We start from the raw sequence: 23,263 nt of genomic DNA on the forward strand, positions 1-23,263 counted from the left end.
AGTATTTAGCTGAAATAGCCTCAATACTTCCATCAGTTGTCAGAGTTCTTACTGATTTTACTGATTTATCCTATTTGTTGGATTTAAGCCACTATAGTGTGTTGAGAGAAAATTAAGGACTTTCTGAAAAACTTAATGTTATAATGATGCTGTTTTTCCATCAGAGTTTTTAGTGATAAAAGTGAAGTAGCTTCTTAGGATTTGGAACTTTTAGGAAATGGAACAAAAAGTCAGCCTCTGCTTGTAATATGTGTTTTCATAAGTGTGGTAATTTGTGGTTATGTGCTTGTATATAATTAAATATTATGAAGTATATAATTTTATAGAACAGTATTGCTGTTCTTTACATCAGGAATGTGTGTGTTAACCCTTGGTAGAGGACTCTTTCTGTCACGTGTCCTACACTTGATGGCTTTCTTTGGACGGTGATCTGGTGTTGTCAGGGTTGCACACTGCCCAGCTCCTTTAACTTTTCTAGTGAGCTTACTCTCTGCCATTGGCTGCACAAAAATGTATCATACATATTTTGTCTTGGAGCATAAGGCTTAGAGTCCCATCAGGGAGCAACAAAAAATTTTATTAAACTTTTTGGTAAATCCAGTAGCAGAAGTGACAGTAATACATTTGTGAAAAAGAGCACAATTCTTACGTATCTGTTCTATCTGCATGTTGGAAGGTGGCAATTGTCAGGGCTACAATTTTAAGCCCTGAAACACTTCGTTCATGGGAAATCCTCCTCGATTCCATCGTGGTGGTTGTTAGTGGTGGAAGAGCTGGATGAGTTTCTGTCCCCTGGGGCTGGTCATGTCCCTACTGAGAATCTCTGGTCTGAACTTGCTGCTGGGCTCCCGTGAGAAGGTACAGGGTCATCTGGTGTCAGAAGGCAGAGTTAGTCCTGCTCTGGTTTTTGGTATAATTGTATACATGAGAGTACACGCCTGCACCGGTCAGGAGAGACTAGTGACCGTGTGTGTGTGTCGGAGGGGAAAGGGGGTTAGAATAAGATGTCAGACTTCAGCAGGGGCTTTGGAGGGGACCCCACAGGATGTGGTGGTGGGTTGTGCAGAGGAAGAAATTCAGGAAGACTTTCTGTTTTCTGTTTTATCCTTCGACTGGATGATGTTACCAGGACAGCAGCTGTAGGAAAAGAAACAAGTATTTTCGTAGTCGTGGTCTCTGGTGGCCGGCCCTCTGAATTCCTTGCTTGTGGGCTCCACTTCCTTGGTGGAATTTGGATGGTCTTCATTTTGGTTCCCACTGAACGAAGCCAGTGGGCCCGGGAGGTAACACTGCTCCCAGATGCCGGCGCTGCTGTGTGCACCTGGGGCTGCGTCCGGGTGGTGTGCATAATGCAGTGCAGCCTCCGTTCTAAACCCAAACCTGATGCTTGTGGGTCCACGTGGCTGCATGTCCCTGCCCCTTCCTGAGTGGGCGCCCTCTCCACCGGCCCTGGAGGTTTCTGGCCGTATCACCTGCCGTGTTCCTGTGTGGTGGCCGCCTCTGTGCATCTGTGTGTCCTGATGCTCAGTGGCTGTCACCCCATACAGCCCCATAGGGCATCCTCCACTCTGGTCCCTCCTGCCTGTGCTGCCGGGGGACACCTGCTCCCGGGAGACAACCTTCCTGTAGACCCGATGCACTCCTTGGGCACTAAATTCTCATCCTGATGATGTTTTTTGCATGGGGACCATTCCTCTAGTTTCTGTTGGTTGACATCCCCTCTCTCCAAATACACACACACACAGACCAGATGTCAGTTTGTGGCTGGCAGGGGTGGGTGTGAAGCTCTGTTTCCACAAGGACAGGAGTGCCCTTGCCTGAAGCCCCTTCCTCACCCCATTCCTCCTACCCTTTTTGAAGCCTTTTGGCCACTTGGGCTTCACTTAAATTTTCGTATTCTATTAGCAACTGAATTAAGTGGCTTCTCTTCAATTACTTTTTTGCCCTTTGATAATTCCCTTTCTGACTTATTCTGTTTTCTTTTGAATTATTAGCTTATTATCTTCACCCCTCCTCACCCCACTCCCCCGTCTCCATCAACTTGCGCTTGGTCCCTGTATTCAGTCTGCTTCCTAAAGGGGAACCTGGGACAACACAGCTACTCACAAAGCCCTTTCATGGGGAGACACTGCCACCCTGTGGACATCTAGGTTATTGTCAAGGACGTTCTTTAACCCTCACTTCATTTTTCTAATTCCTGGTAAATTCAAACTCATGGCTTTGACTTTCAGACACTTTAACACCTCACTTGAGTTAGTGTCTGCTGCTGCTATGTCACTTCAGTCGTGCCCGATTCTGTGTGACCCCAGAGATGGCAGCCCACCAGGCTCCCCTGTCCCTGGGATTCTCCAGGCAAGAACACTGGAGTGGGTTGCCATTTCCTTCTCCAGAGTTAGTGTCTGTTCAACTATTAATTAACTTATTAATAAAATATCTGAGTGCAAGTTGAGCATCGTCCAGTGTGTCCGTGGAGTTACTGAAGAGTAGAGGAAAGACTTCTGAGATGATGATACTCTGCTTCTTGTGAACAAGTCCAAAGTGGCTGGGAACCCAGCAGAGAGTGACTCACTTTATTTGGAAGGTACTAAAATGTTTCTCAGAGGAAGTGGTCGTTAACCTGGAATTCAAAGGATGAGTAAGGAGTTTACTAGGCTGAAGGTACCCTTTAGGAGCTGGAAGAGCAGGTTTGTTCGAAGGCCCTGAGGCATAGGGGAAGGAAATGGTGTAGGTTGGTGAGTGGCATGCAGTCTGAAGCCCAGGACTTCTTGGGGTTGAGAGCAGAGAGGAAAGGTGTAGGTGACCCTTTCAGAGGTGGTTGTGAGAGAGAGGAAGAGACTAGTGTTCTGTGTCCCTGCTATGCAGGGTGCTTGGTATGTATTGTGTCTTTAAAGCAGAGTGACGTTGTGAAGGACTAATATCCCCATTTCACAGTTGAGGAATCAGAGCCTCAGGAGCTGACGTCACCAGGATCACATGGCTGGTGTGACAGAATGTGTGTTCCAAACCTTTGCTCTTTGCAGGGCATCAGACTGCTGCTTTTAGGTGCTGGTTGTGGGGGCTTGATCTCGGTTCCCTGAGCAGATGCTGCCAAGATCCTGACCTGCTCCCACAAGCTGCAGCTCCTGGCCCTGCCTGCAGGGGGCCTCCATGCAGGTGGAGGGAGACACCTAGGCTGCTCAGGGATGAGAAATGGATGGAGAAAAGCACGAAACAGAATGAATTAGACGGGGTAAGTATTTTGGAGTGTGGGAATCAGTGAGAAGACCTTATTGAAGAAGTGGTGTTAGAGCCATTCCTTTGGGGCGCAGGGTGACTTAGAAGGTAGGGAGATACCATCTAGGAAGGGGGTTTGTGCTGAGGACCAGAGGGAAGTGAGGTGGAAAGGGACCAGGTTACACATTCCAAGGCTACACCTGCCCTTCTGGTTTAGCCCAGGAGATGTGGGCACCTAGACTGGTCAGTCGTGATGGCTTTTTAGGGTCCTTCTGTCTGATCACACGGCATAGCGGATTGGTCATTTTATGATGTCCTGTTTATATTTTGCTTGCTTGTTTTGTTTGGCTTGATTCGTTTTCTCTCTGTTGACAGAATCAAAACAGAAGCTCTGCTGAGGGCCTTATCATACCCTGGGCTTTGTGGCTTTCATCTTGTTGGGTGTAGGATGGAAGGTGTTGGAATCAAATCTTTGTCTGTTGGAGTTCTTAGCTCTGTCTAAAACTTCTAGGTCTTCTCTGAGTGTCCATTTTGGTGATCAGAGGGGCCTCTGTAATCTCTAGGTGTCTCTTTTCTACCTGTTACTGGTGATGTAACACTAAAGTTATTTGCAAATGGTCAGTTACTCTGAGATTCAGCTTTTACCATTTTAGCAATCCTTGATGGGACTCCTGAGCTCATAATTTTAAAACATTAAACAACTGGGAAAAATATAAATAACATTGGTGAGTAAAATCAGTTGTATCCACAGTGACTGACGTGAGGTATTTTTTACCCCTGGCCATTTGTTCCTGTTAGGCTTGTAATTATTATTCTACTAGTCAGTCTTCTGTTAGCCAGCTGCGTTGCCACATATGTCTGCAAGCGAGATCTCAGATTCATTTTGCTTCCCTTCTGAGTGTAGACAAGTTGGATGCTGTTACTGCTAAGTAATTTCTTTCTCTTCATTTCTTTTTAAAAAGTAGTCATTACTTGGCAATATAGAGTTCGCGATGACAGGTGCCCTGTGGGAAGGGGCGTGGTTGCAGATGTTGAAGAAAAATGGGTTATGTCTACACTGAAACACTGCCTGCCTGATACATAATTATTATAAATGCAGTAGAGGGCAGGGTATCACAGTGGTTTCTAACGAACTCAGGAGACTTTTCTGGCCAGTTGAGTAAAACAGATTTTATTGGTGGCATCTCACTATGAGAAACTTAAGCGACTCATTCTTTTTGTATTCTTGGTTCTATTCTGTTTTTGTAAGAAAGCCTTCCTCAGTGATCGGTGCAGATAAATAGAAGAAAACACTAGAATGGGAAAGACTAGAGATCTCTTAAAGAAAATTAGAGATACCAAGGGAACATTTCATGCAAAGATGGGCTCAATAAAAGACAGAAATGGTATGGACCTAATAGAAGCAGAAGATATTAAGAAGAGGTGGCAAGAATACACAGAAGAACTATACAAAAAAGATCTTCATGACCCAGATAATCACGATGGTGTGATCACTCACCTAGAGCTAGACATTGTGGAATGCGAAGTCAAGTGGGCCTTAGAAAGCATCACTACGAACAAAGCTAGTGGAGGTGATGGAATTCCAGTTGAGCTGTTTCAGATCCTAAAAGATGACGCTATGAAAGTGCTGCACTCAATATGCCAGCAAGTTTGGAAGACTCAGCAGTGGCCACAGGACTGGAAAAGGTCAGTTTTCATTCCAATCCTAAAGAAAGGCAATGCCAAAGAATGCTCAAACTACCGCACAATTGCACTCATCTCACATGCTAGTAAAGTAATGCTCAAAATTCTACAAACCAGGCTTCAGGAATACCTGAACTGTGAGCTTCCAGATGTTCAAGCTGGTTTTAGAAAAGGCAGAGGAACCAGAGGTCAAATTGCCAACATCCGTTGGATCATCGAAAAAGCAAGAGAGTTCCAGAAAAACATCTTCTACTGCTTTATTGACTACACCAAAGCCTTTGACTGTGTGGATCACCACAAATTGTGGAAAATTCTGAAAGAGATGGGAATTCCAGACCTCTTGACCTGCCTCCTGAAAAATCTGTATGCAGGTCAGGAAGCAACAGTTAGAACTGGACATGGAACAACAGACTGGTTCCAAATTGGGAAAGGAGTACATCAAGGCTGTAAATCGTCACCCTGCTTTTTTAACTTCTATGCGGAGTACGTCATGAGAAATGCTGGATTGGATGAAGCACAAGCTGGAATCAAGATTGCTGAGAGAAATATCAGTAACCTCAGATATGCAACTGAGTGCCGAAGAATTGATGCTTTTGAACTGTGGTGTTGGAGAAGACTCTTGAGAGTCCCTTGGACTGCAAGGAGATCCAACCAGTCCATCCTAAAGGAGATCAGTCTTGGGTGTTCATTGGAAGGACTGACGTTGAAGCTGAAACTCCAGTACTTTGGCCAGCTGATACAAAGAGCTGACTCATTTGAAAAGACCCTGATGCTGGGAAAGATTGAGGGCAGGAAGAGAAGGGGATGACAGAGGATGAGATGATTGGATGGCATCACCAACTCAATGGACATATGTTTGGGTAAACTCCGGGAGTTGGTGATGGACAGGGAGGCCTGGCGTGCTGCAGTTCATGGGCTCACAAAGAGTCAGACACAACTGAGCGACTGAACTGATGCAGATGACGCCACCCTTATGGCAGAAAGCGAAGAAGAACTAAAGAGCCTCTTGTTGAAAGTGAAAGAAGAGAGTGGAAAAGTTGGCTTAAAGCTCAACATTCAGAAAACGAAGGATCATGGCATCTGGTCCCATGACTTCATGGGAAATAGATGGGGAAACAGTGGAAACAGTGTCAGACTTTATTTTTCTGGGCTCCAAAATCACTGCAGATGGTGACTGCAGCTATTAAATTAAAAGACGCTTACTCCTTGGAAGGAATGTTATGAGCAACCTAGACAGCATATTCAAAAGCAGAGACATTACTTTGCCAACAAAGGTCTGTCTAGTCAAGGGTATGATTTTTCTAGTAGTCATGTATGGATGTGAGAGTTGGACTATAAAGAAAGCTGAGCGCCAAAGAATTGATGCTTTTGAACTGTGGTTTTGGAGAAGACTCTTGAGAGTCCCTTGGACTGCAAGGAGATCCAACCAGTCCATCCTAAAATTAATCAGTCCTGAATATTCATTGGAAGGAGTGATGCTGAAGCTGAAATTCTGATACTTTGGCCACCTGATGTGAAGAACTGACTCATTTGAAAAGAGCCTGACACTGGGAAGGATTGAGGCTGGGGGGAGAAGGGGACGATAGAGGATGAGATGGTTGGATGGCATCACCGACTCAATGGACATGAGTTTGAGTAAACTTTGGGAATTGGTGATGGACAGGGAGGCCTGGCGTGCTGCAGTCCATGGGGTCGCAACGAATCGGACAGGACTGAGCGACTGAACTGACTGATAAGATACGAATCTTTAAAAAAGACAACTCAATAATAAAGACATTATCAGCAACATGAATGAGCCTAGAGATCGTCATATTGTGTGAACTAAGAGAATGGCAAATATATGATATCACTTAAATGTAGAATCTAAAAAAGGATACAACACTGCTGTATTTAAAATGGATAACCAACAAGGACCTACTGTATAGCACACGGAACTCTGCTCACTGTTATGTGGCAGCCTAGATGGGAGGAGAGTTTGGGGGAGGATGGTTACACGTGTGTGTGTGTGTGTGTGTGTGGCTGAGTCTCTTTGCTGTCCACTTGAAGCTATCACAACACTGTTAATAGGCTATTTGTGTGCTCAGTACTTAGTCATGTCCGACTCTTTACAACCCCATGGACTGTAGCCCGCCAGGTTCCTCTGTCCATGGGATTTTACAGGCAAGAATACTAGAGTGGGTTGCCATTTCCTTCTCCTGGTGATCATCCTGACCCAGGGATCTAACCTGTGTCTCCTACATTGGCAGGCAGATTCTTTACCACTGAGCCAAGCTAATGCCATCAGCCATACTCCAATATAAAATAAGTTTTTTGTTTTTGTTTTTTTTAAAAGAGTAAGGACTTCAAAATAAAAATTTTTGCCACTGGTACCCACAAATGTTACAAAAAGTGGTACAAATGAATTTATCTTCAAAACAGAAATAGAGTTGCAGATGTAGAAAAATAAGCTATGGTTACCAGAGGGTAATGGAGGGGAGGGATAAATTGGGAGATTGGTATTGAGATATGCACACTACTGTGTATAAAACAGATAACTTTATGTTTTAAACACACACACGCGTCGCTTAGTTGGTAAAGAATCTGCCTGCAATGAAGGAGATCCTGGTTTGATTCCTGGGTTGGGAAGATCCTCTGGAGAAGGGGAAGGCTACCCACTTCAGTATTCTGGCCTGGAGAATTCCACGGACTGTGTAGCCCATGGGGTCGCAAAGAGTCGGACACGACCGAGCAACTTCCACTTTCACAAATGTATATATTAAAACAGATTCACTTTGTTTTACACCTGAAACCAACAAGCTATTGTAAATCCATATACTCTGATTAATATACTTTAAAAATTTTTTAAAAATCAAGGCATTTTGACTGTCATATTTGGCGTGGCAAGTAGTATGTGCCCACCAAATCCAGTCAAGTGTTGGCAATGGTCATTCTCTGCAAATACCTCCTGCAACAAACACAGCTCTTGTGAGTTAAGATTTGAAGTTTTTGGAAAAGGGAGAGAAGCAGCTCATCCATCAGGCAAATGACATTAGAGTAAGTGGGAGAGGTCTAGAGGACCAGTTTCTTATCTTCACGTTTTAAATCTTTGCGCGGCTTTCCTGGCATGAAGCATCAGCCCTATTCGTAGGATAATCGGTGGGTGTTCAGGGGACCAGAGTGTTTACTGTCACAGTATTTTGTCCATTTTGGACGTGGGTTGCTTCTCCATGCGTGTTTTCTGATCAGCACTGGGAAAGCTGAGTTTACAAACCTTGTGTTCGTTTTGTCCAGAGTAGTTTTACCTTCTAAATGGACCTATATGGAATAACTAAAAAGCCAGGGAATGTTTGTTATATTGTCTGTGTCATGGTTCATCTGGACCATGGGGACATTTATCGTGCTTCTTCCCTTGATAATAGTTCATCATTTGTGTTTACTGCGTCATGTGCCTAGTCAGTCAGTGGTGATCAGCCTCAATTACCTACTTTTCTAGATCTCATTTCTGTCGACCAGTCTTTTGGTGATAAAGGGAGCTTGTAAGTGCAAGAGCAGAAAAGTTTACAAGATAATTCTTTTTCTTCTTTTTGTTTCAGTGATTTATTACTTGTCGTTAAAAAATTTAAACCATTCTTGCATTTGACAGAACAGAGTTTTACTCGACAGAAATCATAAATTAATAATATATATTGTCACCATATAGGAAGAGAAGTACATTTGCCCTGCCATCCCCCCAAATTAGGTGAGTCGGTGTTAATTGCAAAAGCTCATGACTAAAGACTGGAGAGAAAAAGGTATAAATTATTTTTTGAAGTACTTTACATTTTCATTTGTGAAATCATTTTACTTTGATGGTTTCTTTGTAACTAAACTTGATGGTAATTTTCCTTCATGTTTTCTTGAGGCTTTGCTATTGAGGACTGAGCAGTTGTAAAACAGAGTATGGACTTAGGGGGAAACAGTGAATTGTTGATTTGAGTTAGAAGCAGATAGCAATGAAAACGATTAGGTGATGTTAATTAGTGTTTTAAGTAGCTTATTCAGAATTGTAAATAGCACTTGTGTGCCTGCCTGTATGCTAAGTTGCTTCATTCACGTCTGACTCTTTTGCAACCCCATGGACTGTAGCCATCTAGGCTCCTTTGTCCTTGGGATTCCCCAAGCAAGAATACTGGAGTGGGTTAGCATTCCCTTCTCCAGGATCTTCCTGACCCGGGATCGAACCCGCAGTCTTATGTCTCCTGCATTGGCAGGCAGGTTCTTTACCACTAGAGCCACCTGGGAGGTCTTGGTGTCCTTTAAAAACTTTAGAATCTGTTTGCCAAAATAGCAGAAGATTTGGCAGAGGTTGCTGCAGACTGTTCAAGTGTGGTTTGCCAGGATGCAGGTTCCATGCCGTCCTCTCGGGAAAGATAGGTGGGTGTGTACCTCCTTCCAGTGGTTGGAATGTGCTCACGGTGCGGAGGTTTGGAGCGGCCCCCTAGAGTCTGAGATGGGGGCCACGGGCTGGGGTGACCGGGCCACACAGCAGGAAGAGCCTGGTTCCAACACCGCTTGTTACTGTACATGTGAAAGAAATGAACTTTCTCTGCGCTTCAGCCACTGCTGTGTTTGGCTTTCTGTTTTCATAGTAAGCTGAGCTCTATCCTGACAAATAAATTTGATAAGCTTGGCTCTTTAAAATACAAAGAACTCAGCACATGGCAAAAAGCACACTAAACAAAGTCAAAGCTTAAGCAGCAACCTGGGGAGAAGGTTGTCACAGCTCATGTCTTCAAACTGATAGTTTTAATAAAGTGCTTCCAGATAAGAAAAAGTCCCACGGCTTGTAGAGCATTGGCTGAAAGTTATGATTTCACAGAAGAAGGAGTGCGTAGGGCTCGTGAACATAAGAAGAAAGGTGCTTTTACAATAATGAGAGGAAAAGTAAAAGTGAACCGAGATACAGTTTTTGTTGAGCAGATTGGCAAAACCCCCAAAGTGTGATAAACAACCAGGTTCAGGGATGGAATGCCCTCACCCCTCGCCTGTCCGCACCCCCTCCGCCCTGCCAGGCTGCCCGGCGAGAGGCCTCTACACAACCTCCGTGCCCTTGGCTGACAAGCCTCACCATCTGGGAGCTACTGGCCCCTCATCCCCTTTGCTCAGATGTGCTCTTTTCAATGAGACCATTGTGCTCTGCTCATTGAGCATTTAAAATTATCACAACCCACTCCTATTTTCCTTGCCTTACACTAACTTATTCCTCAGAGCATGGATTTATAATTTACTAATTTATTATATTTATTGTTTATTTCTTCTTTTATTTATTTTTTAGCTTTTTGGCCATACCACATGGTATGTGGGTTCTTATTAATAGTTCCCTGACCAGGGATCAAACCCACGCTCCCTGCCTTGGAAGTATGGACTCTTAAGCACTGAATAGCCAGGGAAGTTAAGTGTATTTATTTTTGTGTGTATTGTCCAACCAAAATATAAGCCCCAGGAGGACAGGGATCTTTGTTGCTGTTGTTTCCTGAAGTCCCCTAGGCACCTAGAACAGCCCTCATTGAAAATTTGTTAAATATTTATTACATAAATAGACTCCACTAGCATGGCCTTAGGGAGGTGGTAGGCTCCTGAGTTACTCAGTGCTGCTGTTGCTATCACTTCAGTCGTGTCTGACTCTGTGCGACCCCATAGATGGCTACCCACCACGCTCCCCTGTCCCTGGGATTTTCCAGGCAAGAACACTGGAGTGGGTTGCCATTTCCTTCTCCAGTGCATGAAAGTGAAAAGTGAAAGTGAAGTTGCTCAGTCGTGACCTACTCTTCACGACCCCATGGACGGCAGCCTACCAGGCTCCTCCACCCATGGGATTTTCCAGGCAAGAGCACTGGAATGGGTTGCCACTGCCTTCTCCGGAGTTACTCAATAACCACCCGATATTTATCAGAGTTATACTGTCTGTGCCCTTTGACTCAGCAGCTGCACATCTAGTTACTAATCACATCTACTCCTGTAGGTACAAGATCATTCATTACAGTTTTCACTTTATTTTTCAATGATTGCCTACATTAGAAACCACTGAAATGATGGCCAGTAGGGGCTTGCGTGGCTCCCTGGTGGTCATAAATAAGGAATCCCCCTGCAGTGCAGGAGATACAGGAGACTTGGGTTTGATCCCTGGGTCAGGAAGATCCCCTGGAGGAGGGTATGCGCAACCCACTCCAGTATTCTTGCCTGGAGAATCCCATGGACAGAGGAGCCTGGTGGACTACAGTCCATGAGATCACAGAGTGAGATGAGAATGAAGCAACTTAGCACACACGCAGGGACTTGCTTAAGTCAGATAAGCCACGTCTAATAAGAGAGCTGTCTTCTGATGAAAAGACCTCTGCGTCAGCACATAAGGAAGGAACAGCGTAGCATATGCCCTCTTTTCTGTATAAAGAAAAGAGGGTGGAGGGAATGAGTGTTTGTCCATCCTTATGTGCATAAGGAAGTTCTAAATGATGCTCACAACTGTGGTAGAGAAATGTAGGGGCTTGGGGGAGATGGCTGGGAAAACTCAGTTCTACTCTTTACCTCTTTGTATTTTTCTTTTTATGAAACAAAATAAAATATTTTCAGCTCAAAAAATTAAAAATAAAACTTGGAATGAAAATGGCACATGCTGTAGGTTTAAATATACTGATAGATATCTTTAGGTTATTTGGCTGTGAAAAATCATTTAAAAAAATTATTCCAGTGGTTGAAGACTGGTATTTTAGGTACATGTTTTATGATATTTCATTGTTCTTCAGGATTCTGAGATTAACATGGGTACAGTGTGCTTTGTGTGTTTTTATTTTTATTTCTGTTTGTTGGAGATAATCATCTGATGTTACTGTCTTTTCTTTCCAGTCCTGATGATATTGGGACCTGCTGGTACATCCTTCTCTCCGGTTCCGTGTTCATCAAGGAATCCATGTTTCTTCCACGAAGCAGGTATTCTATAGACATTCTGGAGTAGATGATCCATAGAGCTTGAAATCCTTTTGCAGAATGAGTATTTTTGCAGAATTCCTCTCTGCTTTAATTTCCTATCCTACTGACTGACACAAAGTAGGGCAGTACCTTGGGGTGCTGGTATGTAAATCTTAAGAAAGGACTCTTCTGTGTTGTACACACTGTTCCAACCTCTGTAACGAAGGGCAAGGGTGAAGAACACATCTGTGATATGCTCCGTGAACCTGGCAGGCTAGTTGAGGTCATGTTTGTTCAGAGGGACTGAAGACTGCCTCTGTAACAGGGAGTCTCCTGCACATCTAACGAGAGGCCGAGGGGGTTCCATGGGCCCATGTGGGATGAGAAACCCAGCTGGCTGGGGCTGCCCCCAGGCCCCTGTGGTCTCATCTCTGGGACCCTTCCCCTCTCCCAGGCTCTTGCTGTGGCTTTGGCTCCCAGGTACTGACTGTTGATTTGTGACCTGTGTCATTGACATCCGTACCATTTGATGGTTGTGTCTGTGTCTTTTCTTCTGATCTTCAGGCCACAATCTGGGGTGTGGGCTGGGGACAGCTGTTACCTGGTTCCAATCAGCTATAGCCAGAGAGGGTCAGAGCTCCCCAGCCACAAATGCAATTGCCTGTGGGTGGGTTCCTGAGGCCTCCTGGGACCACTGAGTTTCAGGAGTTGTTTTTTTCCGCCTGATTGTATATTTTTTACAATTAAATATTTTAATTTTGTCTAAAGATTTTAAAATCTTAACTATCTTTATTTAAAATGACTGAACACATACTTTATTTAAATTTATTAAAGGGTAGCAATCGGTGCCCTTCCAAGCTCCACCTTCTATAACCTAACTCTCTTATAAAACATACTATGATATGTTCTTGATAAGTCATTCTGAATGGATGAGGGGCATGTGAAGAAGGTATTTTACACATTTTTCTAAGAAAGAGTGTGCAGGATAGGGAGAGGAAGTTTTTATTGGCTGGGGGAGGTACAGAGGTGTGGGGATGTGTCAGGGTGGCAGAAAGGAGGGCCAGAGGCACCGCCTCCAATGGGAGCATCCCCCAGCCTCCAGCCTCCCCGCCCTCTTGGTGGCCAGCGTTACTCTCCTGGGAGAATGGCCCATGAGGGAAGGAAGCGCTGTTGCCTGTTCGTTTGTTGTTCTCACAGTGTAACTGATCCCAGTTGTGGGACGTTGAGGGTGCTGATGGGGCCTTGATCGTAACAGAAGTCATAGTTGTAGCGGTATTGCAGTGATGCGAGAACCAGGCTTTGTCAGTCGTGCTTTTTTTTGCCAGGCGTCATTTGGAAAGCTTTATATATAAATCATTTAACTTCATAACTGTCCCTTGAGGTAGGTGTGGTTGTTACCTGCATTTCATAACTGATTTAAATGGCAGTGTAGGCTGGTGGGTGGTCGTCCATCCTGGAATTCTGCCTGGGAGGCCTGGTGTGACCCTGTGAGAGAGCCCTGTCATCCCTGGGATTCTGTTTCCCAAAGAGATAGAGAATTGACTAGAACACTCTTCTCTTTCCTTCAAACATATGACCTACTATCTGCTCCCTTTCTGGGGGCTCTGACTATTTCTGAACTTGGAAGTGAGTAGAGGCAAAACATATTTAAGCATTGTTATATGTTAAAAATGAAATGTAATTTTAATGTAAAAAATAATGGTAATTACCGTTTAAATGATCAAAGAGAAGGAAAATATTACCTGAAGTCTCATCCAAGATAGTGATCCTTTAATATTCTAGTCTTTTCCCACTTAGCCTTACATGTATGTGTTCTACATACTTAAGAACATACTTAATAAACAATTTAAGGTCTTGCTAATTTCAATTAAAGAGTATGTATGTGCTTGGCTCATAATGTCAGAAACTCTTTATAAAGGCTTACTCATTATGCATTTTGATGTCTGTTTAATGTTCAGTTATTTGAACTTCCCACAATTTGGTTAATAATTGTAAAGGGTAAGTTTTTGATACCTTTTATTATAAATAATGCTATAATGAATGTGCTTTGAAGTTTATGCATCTTAGAGAGAACCGAGGTTAGCAACTTCATCATTGTGATACCAGGTCTGTTTTATGATTGAAATCTATAGACTGAGTTCCCAGCATGGCAGAGGAACCCCATGGCTGTCTTTCTTGATTGCCAGCCATCGTCAGCTTCAAGTGACAGCTTGTTGTAACTTGTGAAAAGGGAACCGAATGTTCTGAAAACTGCTGTTCTACAAGAAAGAGGACTTGCAGTTCAGACCTATTCCATGAACACATGGGCTCCCATTTCTAATTATTTTCAAAGATGACACAAGTTACTCTTTGGCTGTCAGATGCTGGCGAGTCAGGGCTGTAATGGGATGAGGAGGGATGGTGTTTCCAACTGAGTGACAAGCCAGAGCTATTTATAGGTTGTTTCTTCATGTTGCACCTGGTGGCCTTTGCTACGTCCAACTTGTTTGTTTCCTCTGGGGATGTTGCCTTAGGAACAGTCCTGAAGGGCCCTCCGCTGGTCCTGCCTTAAAGGTTGACACTGAGTCATAGGCGCTTCCCTGTCCAGCAAACACTGAGGTTTGGCCAGAGCATCCTGTGGACTAGGTGTTAGGAGCAGTCTGGTTTTATAAAACGTCCAGTTCATGGGTGACTCTCTCTGTTTACCATGTTTTTCTCACATTAGCCTGGAAATTGGTTATCAGTAACCTGACCATTCTCTTGAAAGTTTCAACTCATTTTGAAAGTGATTCACCCTAAACAGCTAGTTCTGTATCAAAACACTTTGAACAACATTGTCATATTTTTAACTAATTCTCCTGAAATTGCATTGATACTGCCCAGTGGGTAGGGTGGTGTCCATGAAGAAAATCTGCCTTTTGGCTTCCAGATTTCATGAGCTTTATTGGATTCCTCAGTTGACATTTAGGCCAGCATTTTATGGGTTTATTTTTTATTTTTGTTTTCTTTTTAGACAGATGAGGATTGTTCTTTATTTTGGTTGTTCAAACATGAGTATTGTTCCTTGAGATGTTTAACATTTGTGGAGCTCATGAATTCCTTTGTGGCTGTCAGTGACAACATGCCCACTCTGCCACACTGTAAACCATGTCAGTAATGAGATGTTGTTTTATGAGTTTCGTTGTAAACCTATTAGATATTTACCAAGTTTTGAAACATGGATATTTGCACAGTGGCTGTCGTATCACTTAGTAATGTTACATATAAAGCTAAACTCTTATTTGGAGTACAGTTTGGGTTCTCGAAGCAATGTACAACATATCGTTGTTTTTGTTTTATTTAAAATAAATTTAGTGTTTTTGTATGATCAGAAGGAGGGTGAGCAAAGTAAGGCAGGAGTACAGCAGGGATTGTTCTCACTCTCATTTAGGAAAAGGCCGGAGTGGACACTTGCATAGATGAATGGAAATGGTATAGACTGAGTGTATTTTTCTAAGCCTATAAGCAGAGCAGCTGTGGTCACTAAGTGGTCCAGGCTTTGCCCTGCTGTTTACATCTGCCATCGTTGTAGCTGGATTGGTATATTTAGACAGTGACAGGCAAGGGGTAGTGAAGTGTCTTGAGGAAGGCGTTTTTCCCCTTAAGGTTTTCAGAGGCATCATTTGTAGCTACAGTGGGGCTGGTAAGCAGTGGATGAAAGTTATCTCAGCTGAAGGTGCAGTTGTAAAAACAGTTTTTAAAGGAACATTTGGTTTTTTGTACTTAATGGGCAGGACAATATTAATAATGTTCATTGCCCTAATGTGCTCCAAATCCATGTATTTAAGGAACTGTAATAGGAATTGCTATATTCTTAAATTTTCTTACTTCTAAAACTGCCCCACTTTACAAATACCAAAGCCTATTTATAGTAAAGTCATAGAAAAGTAACTTGGGTTAATATTATTTTTCAGTTGCTGACTTCTTTGAAAGGCTGATAATTTTAGGTATTAAAGATAGGCCCAGACTGTTTCTAAACTTTCAACGTGATTTGGATTGTTTATAGAGAAGGACATAGTTTACCTAGGTTTTTGTTTGACCACACTACACAACTTGTGGGATCTTAGGATCTTAGCTCCCTGACCAGGAATTGAATGCTGGCACTTGGCGTTGAGAGCTTGAAGTCCCAACTGTTGAACCACCAGGGAATTCCCTTACCTAGGTTTTGTGTTAACTCATAGGATTGGACTCTTTTTCTACTAATATAAAAATCATTTTTACACCTATTTGTAAAAAATAAAAAAGTAAAAAAAAAAAACAAAACAGTACACTAGATGTTACAGACATGAAGCTCTACTGTTATACAGATTCTTCTTGAATTTATGTCGGTCATAATCTTGGGGCAAAAAGAAAATAAAAAACGCTCCTACTAAAATATTGAATCTAGGGACTTCTCTGGTGGTACTGCGGTTAAGACTGCATGCTCCCGAGGCAGGGGACTTGGGTTCAATCCCTGGTCAGGGAACTAGATCCCACATGCCGCATCTAAAACCTCATGCAGCCAAATAAAACACTGGATCTGATTTTTTGAGTAAATTTAATCATAAAGGCCTCCAAGGAAGGGCCTTTCCATAGAAATGATCTTGCATACCATATTTAATTGTAAACAGATAATATTTTTATTGCTCTGACAGTTAAAAACTTTCTCTATTTTTAATATTTAGAGCAGTCAGTCAGCAGTCTCTACCCTTCTGTATCAACGAAGAACCAGATGTCAGGCTGAAGGAAAAGAAGCCCAGACTAGCTGTGAGCCTTGGAACTTGAGTGATGACAAGGGAAAGTTCATAATGAAAGCTGGGCGCCAAAAAAGGTTGGGGACAGAGGCTACACAGAAGGGCGAAGGCTTCTCACGCATGGGTCTTAGGGTCTGGGGACCAGATTTTGTTTGGCGGCAGACGTGGTAGGTGAAGCAGCCTGTGCTCTGCATGTGGCATAAGAAGTCAGATCAGTCACTGGAAAGCGCTGTCAGTGGGAATGGCTAAACACTGAAATGCCATCAAAATTTGGGATTGGTTTACTGACGCTTTTCGTATTTGTGGGTTTTTCTCTCTTATTCTGAAGTGGGTTTGGTAGAGTTCCAATTTTGAGGCCTATTTCTGTGTTATTTCCAATGTTAGTTGAAACTTGCCTTAAGCCCTACCATTTAGTCTCTGTGTTCTGGCATCTACACGGAAGCACGGTGGTCTCCACCCTGCGGGCAGGCAGTTGAATACCTGCCTGGGGAGATGAGGCAGTCCTATGTGCAGTGTGAAAGAACTGCATTAAATGGTATAGGATCATTAAATGGTATAGTGTGAATCAGTTTAGCTAAGGCCACACCAAAGGCAAAATCCTCTCAGAGACAGGAGTATTTTAATGTATGTAGATGGTAGTTAAGTGTGGCTCTTGAGGAAGTGAATTTTATCTTAAAAAAAAAAAAAAAGTTATTTATTTGGTTGTGCCCTAGTCTTAATTCCAGCATGTGGGATCTAGTTCCCCAACCAGGGATTGACCCTGGGCCCTCTGCATTGGGGGCTAGGCCTCTTAGCCACTAGACCACTAGGGAAGTCCTAAGGGAGGGAATTTGGAATGGGGTTAATGGTTTAGACTGTTGGGCAGTGGTTGGAGAGGAGATCTGGATGCAGAAAAGAGCATGAGTGACAGCTCAGGAATACGAGTGAAGGAGAGTCCAAGCCTGGGTAGTAGGTCCAACAGGGCCATGCGAACAAGATCGTTTTTCTGGAGTAGAAGTGCACCTCCAGGCATGGAGTAGTGAGTTGCCAGGCATTGATGACAGTAGCGGTGATGGGAGCCCAGTTTACAAGCCTGCATCCCTTGGCTGGCAGCCCAGGGCCACTGGTTGGTTAGGTCTCAGGTGACATTGGCAGGGGCTGAAGAGGAAGTACAGTGTTGGTTTGCACCTCGGTGGCCATGTCCACATACCGTTAGCACTTCCCTTCCATTGATACCAGATACACCCACAATGTAAAAATTAAAATTATGCTAGGGTGCTTTCAATAATCACATTTTAAATTAGATCTGGCAGCTCTAATGAGGATAAGTGGGGAAACAAGACATTTAACTAATCAGTTCTGAGAGGCTGAAATAACTATTCTCGTTTTGATTCCTGTGACAAACAATGACTTCTGGAGATTAAAAATTGCGGGCCTCCCTTCTGCTTGCCAGTGTATGTGATAAGTTAATTGATCGCTTTGAGAACTCGCTGGTTGTTTTCAGTAGTGAAAGGGGGTGAAACAATGGAAGAATGATTCTGTGTCTGTGCAGTAGGGACTTAAGGTACAGTTAAATATTCCTTATTCCACGTAAAGGGCTGCATAGGATTAGAACGTCGTATTCCAGAAAGGGCACAGATTTGTTTTGTCATGTGATGCCATATTGGAGATGGAGGCTGGCATTTTAAAAATAAGTGCCTGGTGAATTATGTCATGGAAGGGCACCTTTACTGGGCATGAACTGTATCCGAAAGGTGTGAAGGGCAGTGAGAGGCAGAGCGCTGGAAATTGTTCATCACAGGTGAGGTTTACCCCTAGCATTGGCAACATCCCAACAGTAGCAGCACAGATGAAGCCCAGAAGGTTATGAAAGGAGGGATGGGAAAATAGAAAAACAAAAGAAAACCATGAATCATCTTAAACTGCCACACTGAGTTTTAAAAATAATGTGCTGATCTTACATACCTGCTCACGTGTGGAGATACCAGTAACGTATAACAGGATTAAATGAGGTGATACATAAGCTTCTCAAAAGTTTCCTTTATAGCCAGTACTATTAGAAGTTTCTTGTATTTCTTTAAAAGAAAACATCATCCCTTCCTTCTTTCTCCCTTCTTTGCTCCCTTCCAAGAGAAACCATAAGACTTTGATATTTGAGGTGACCTAAAGTGAGTAGGTAACAACAGAGTTAGAAGGGCTAATAAGTTATGTTGTTGCTGTTGTGTGGTCTATTCTAACTAACACTCCACTATCTCCCAGTGGTTGCTCGAACTCATGTCCATTGAGTCAGTGATACCATTTAACCATCTCATCCTCTGCTGCCCACTTCTTTTGCCAGTATCAGGGTCTTTTCCAGGGAGCTGGCTCTTCACATCAGGTGGCCAAACTATTGGAGCTTCAACTTTAGCATCAGTCCTTCCAGTGAATATTCAGGACTGATTTCCTTTAGGATTGACTGATTTGATCTCCTTGCTGTCCAAGGAACTCTCAAGAGTCTTCTGCAGTACCACAATTCGAAAGCCTGAATTCTTTGGCACTCAGCTTTCTTTTATGGTCCAACTCTCACATCTGTACATGACTACTCGAAAAACCATAGTTTTGACTGTCTGGACCTTTGTTGGCAAAGCGATGTCTCTGGCTTTTTAATATGCTGTCTAGGTTTGTCATAGCTTTCCTTCCAAGGAGCAAGCGTCTTTTAATTAAGTTATAAGAACTGCTTATTTCAAGCATTGTTTGTGTACTCAATTATCATGCTCTTTTATCACCTTCAGGAGCAGGTGATTGGGACCTGTATTTGGCCAGTTAATGAAATAGTTGGTTAGGCAGGGAGTCATAGAAATGTACTTCTGTTTGCTTTAATGTGATCTGTACATATAAACATATGTATAACTGGATATAATTGGATTAAATACATACCTATAGGCATAAAGGTGTGTGTGTGTGTACACACGTGAGTGTACACGTGTGTGTGTGTGTGTGTGTGTGTGTATGAGTGTCAGCCGGTCCTCTGGGACTTGACTGTTTTCCCTCCATCTTCTACAATTATTTTCCCCACATCCAGCCCAGCAGCAGTGAAAAAATTGACATACCTGTTGACCATCAGTTCAGTTCAGTCGCTCAGTCATGTCCGACTCTTTGTGACCCCATGAATTGCAGCATGCCAGGCCTCCCTGTCCATCACCAACTCCCAGAGTTCACTCAAACTCACATCCATCGAGTCGGTGATGCCGTCCAGCCATCTCATCCTCTGTCGTCCCCTTCTCCTCCTGCCCCCAATCCCTCCCAGCATCAGAGTCTTTTCCAATGAGTCAACTCTTCACATGAGGTGGCCGAAGTACTGGAGTTTCAGCTTTAGCGTCGTTCCTTCCAAAGAACACCCAGGACCGATGATCTTTAGAATGGACTGATTGGATCTCCTTGCAGTCCAAGGGACTCTCAAGAGTCTTCTCCAACACCACAGTTCGAAAGCATCAATTCTTTGGCGCTCAGCTTTCTTCACAGTCCAACTCTCACATCCATACGTGACTACTGGAAAAACCATAGCCTTGACTAGATGGACCTTTGTTAGCCAAGTCATGTTTCTGCTTTTGAATATGCTGTCTAGGTTGGTCATAACTTTCCTTCCAAGGAGTAAGCATCTTTTAATTTCGTGGCTCCAATCACCATCTGCAGTGATTTTGGAGCCAAAAAAAATAAAGTCTGACACTGTTTCTACTGTTTCCCCATCTATTTCCCATGAAGTGATGGGACCAGATGCCATGATCCTTCATTTTCTGAATGTTGAGTTTTAAGCCAACTTTTTAACTCTCCTCTTTCACTTTCATCAAGAGGCTTTTTAGTTCCTCTTCACTTTCTGCCATAAGGGCAGTGTCATCTGCATATCTGAGGTTATTGATATTTCTCCTGGAAATCTTGATTCCAGCTTGTGCTTCTTCCAGTCCAGCGTTTCTCATGATGTATGCTGCATAGGAGTTCAATAAGCAGGGTGACAATATGCAGCCTTGAGGTACTCCTTTTCCTATTTGTAACCAGTCTGTTGTTCCATGTCCAGTTCTAACGGTTGCTTCCTGAGCTGCATATAGGTTTCTCAAGAGTCAGGTGGTCTGGTGTTCCCATCTCTTTCAGAATTGTCCACAGTTGATTGTGATCCATACAGTCAAAGGCTTTGGCATAGTCAATAAAGCAGAAATATATGTTTTTCTGGAACTCTCTTGCTTTTTCGATGATCCAGCGGATGTTGGCAATTAAGAAGAGGTGTCAAGAATACACAGAAGAAGTGTACAAAAAAGATCTTCACAACCAAGATAATCACGATGGTGTGATCACTGACCTAGAGCCAGACATACTGGAATGTGAAGTTAAGCGGGCCTTAGAAAGCATCACTACAAACAAAGCTAGTGGAGGTGATAGAATTCCAGTTGAGTTATTTCAAATCCTGAAAGATGATGCTGTAAAAGTGCTGCACTCAATATGCCAGCAAATTTGGAAAACTCAGCAGTGGCCACAGGACTGGAAAAGGTCAGTTTTCATTCCAATCCCAAAGAAAGGCAATGCCAAAGAATGCTCAAACTACAACACAGATGCACTCATCTCACACGCTAGTAAAGAAATGCTCAAAATTCTCCAAGCCAGGCTTCAGCATACGTGAACCTGTTGACCATGATGGTGCTCAGATGTGATGAGCATAGTGCCTGGAGCTAACTTCCAGAATCAACCATCACCCTAGGCTGCTGGTTATGTCTCTCTGAGGTGCTTAATTAGTATGGATGGGCCATTCTATGGTGACCTCTGTCCTGAGTGGCTCCCCTGCAGTTGTTCATATGCATCTTCTGTCTTAGCCACCCCACAAATGTAACTCAGCCTCCGAGTGCCTGCCTGGACCACGGGGCTGACACATGGAGATCTTGCTATGTGTCACCAAGGCCAAGGGATAACGGCATTTTGAGAAGAGGGGTGGTCTGTTAGTCTGCTTTTTCATGGAGCATCACTAGGGTGAGACTGGACAATGACCTTGGATTTCACAACATGAAGGTCACAGGTGACCTGGATCACTGAGTAAGCACATCTCAGTGAAGCGGTGGGGCTACTTGTGGAGATAAGCACTGGTGAAAGAGAAATTTTATCATTTCCAGAAATTCCACTGTGGGGAGGAGGGAGGAAGTGGTGTTTTGGCTGGAGTTGAGGGGTCGTGGGGGATGTATCTCTTTAGCAGATGCCAGAGTGTTTGTATGTCGTGAGTAACCCCGCGAAGAGGGCTTATACAGGAGGGTGGGGGGTTGTGCAGAAGTGGGTGAAGCCCACGACGGGGCAAGTGTTGGCTTTGGAAAGAGTGAAAGCGCTTTACCCTTTTATAGGCCCATGATCAGAGTCAAGGTCCAGGTATGGTTGTGAAGCGCAGTGGGTGCTGAGGAGTTTGGGCAAGAGAGAAGTTGTGAAACAAAAGGAGTGTTGAGTGCCCACTTGATATCAGTGGTCACTGACATGTGATCATTTGTGTCCCTCCCAAGCCCAGCAAGTGTTTGGGGGCAGGCTTGGGGCACGTGGGTGTAGGGGCTACTGGGCGTTGTTACTCTTGCACATGGCAGAGGGGCGAGGGGAGCAGGGTGTCCAGGCCCTGGGATTGGAGATACCATATCTGGAATGCTGCTTCTGTCATTAATGGCTTTATAAACAGCTTATCACCTACTCGAGCAATTTCTTTGAGTCTCAGCTCTGACCTTTCTTTTCTCCTCTGACAGTTTTTTTTTTTTTTTTTTTTTTTCCTTTTAGCTAATAACACCTTAGAGTTAGCAGTGACCACATTTGCCAGGTCCCCTGCCTTCATCCCCACCAGCAATGCCTTTATTGTCACCTGCTCTGTGCAGCTCCCTACTTGCTCTCAAGACTCTTCCATAGTGAAACCATATCATCATTTAAAAGCCCAGACTGTTCTTGTTGATCCCTTGCATAATGAGCTTAAATGATACTCAGCTGCCAAATAGGCAACACGCAGCCTCCTTAGTGAGATGGTCTTGGGTTGCTGCTCTCTGCTGGGATGGTCACCTCACTGTTGCCGCCTCCCCTCCAGCCCCTCATGCCTCCTCACCCACTGAAAACCACATGCTTTCTCAATTGTGAAAGTCTTTAAAGGCCTCTGCTGTGTATATTCATCTTTACTGCTGCAGGGCCTAGCCCAGAACATGCGTTTAATAAATATTCATTGAATCGTATTGGTTCAGGATTCTATTTTTATTGTGCCCTTTTAAAAATCACTTAAAAAAAGAGCTTAACAATACTATAGGAACATAATCCCTGAGAAATCACTTGTAACAAGCTATAATTTATTGAAAGTCAGGTTAGTATAGAAAAGTCAGGTGGGAATGGGGCTGCAGCATGTTGGAAGAAGGCATCTGGGGAGCCTGGGCTGAGGGCAGCACACGATCCATTTGGGATGTGAAAGAGGGGAAAGGGCAGGTGGCATCTTACTGTATATTGTTTGCTCTCTGTATTAATTACAGTGAAGTTATTAATTTAGATTACATAAAGCAATCACATAAATGCAGTAGAAGTTACTTTTTTCTCTCCTGTGAGAGAACCCTGAAGATCACCAGCCAGAATGGCCCCAGGTCCCATCTTTCTTCTTGGCTCATAGCTTTCTTGTACTCAGCATCCATTCAGGGCACAGACTGGCTGGTGAGGTCCAGCCCTTACCACTGCCGTGGGGGGCAGAAGGA

At 43.6% G+C, this 23,263-nt stretch overlaps 1 protein-coding gene across 2 annotated transcripts in view; it reads left to right on the forward strand.

The window, feature by feature from the left end:
* The window catches only part of RAPGEF2 (Rap guanine nucleotide exchange factor (GEF) 2), a 188,833-nt gene that overhangs the window by 14,198 nt on the left and 151,372 nt on the right, over positions 1 to 23,263 (forward strand). The window contains exons 3-4 of one of the 2 annotated variants that reach the window (XM_010836094.1): positions 8,576 to 8,614; positions 11,758 to 11,841. In XM_010836094.1, coding sequence (XP_010834396.1) covers positions 11,822 to 11,841 — 20 coding nt within the window. In that variant the 5' untranslated portion in view covers positions 8,576 to 8,614; positions 11,758 to 11,821. The remainder of the gene's footprint in view (positions 1 to 8,575; positions 8,615 to 11,757; positions 11,842 to 23,263) is intronic. The other variant, XM_010836093.1, reaches the window with a different exon arrangement.

Source organism: Bison bison, unplaced genomic scaffold (genome assembly GCF_000754665.1).
Source record: "Bison bison bison isolate TAMUID 2011002044 unplaced genomic scaffold, Bison_UMD1.0 scf7180017864060, whole genome shotgun sequence".
NCBI classification, from domain to species: domain Eukaryota; kingdom Metazoa; phylum Chordata; class Mammalia; order Artiodactyla; family Bovidae; genus Bison; species Bison bison.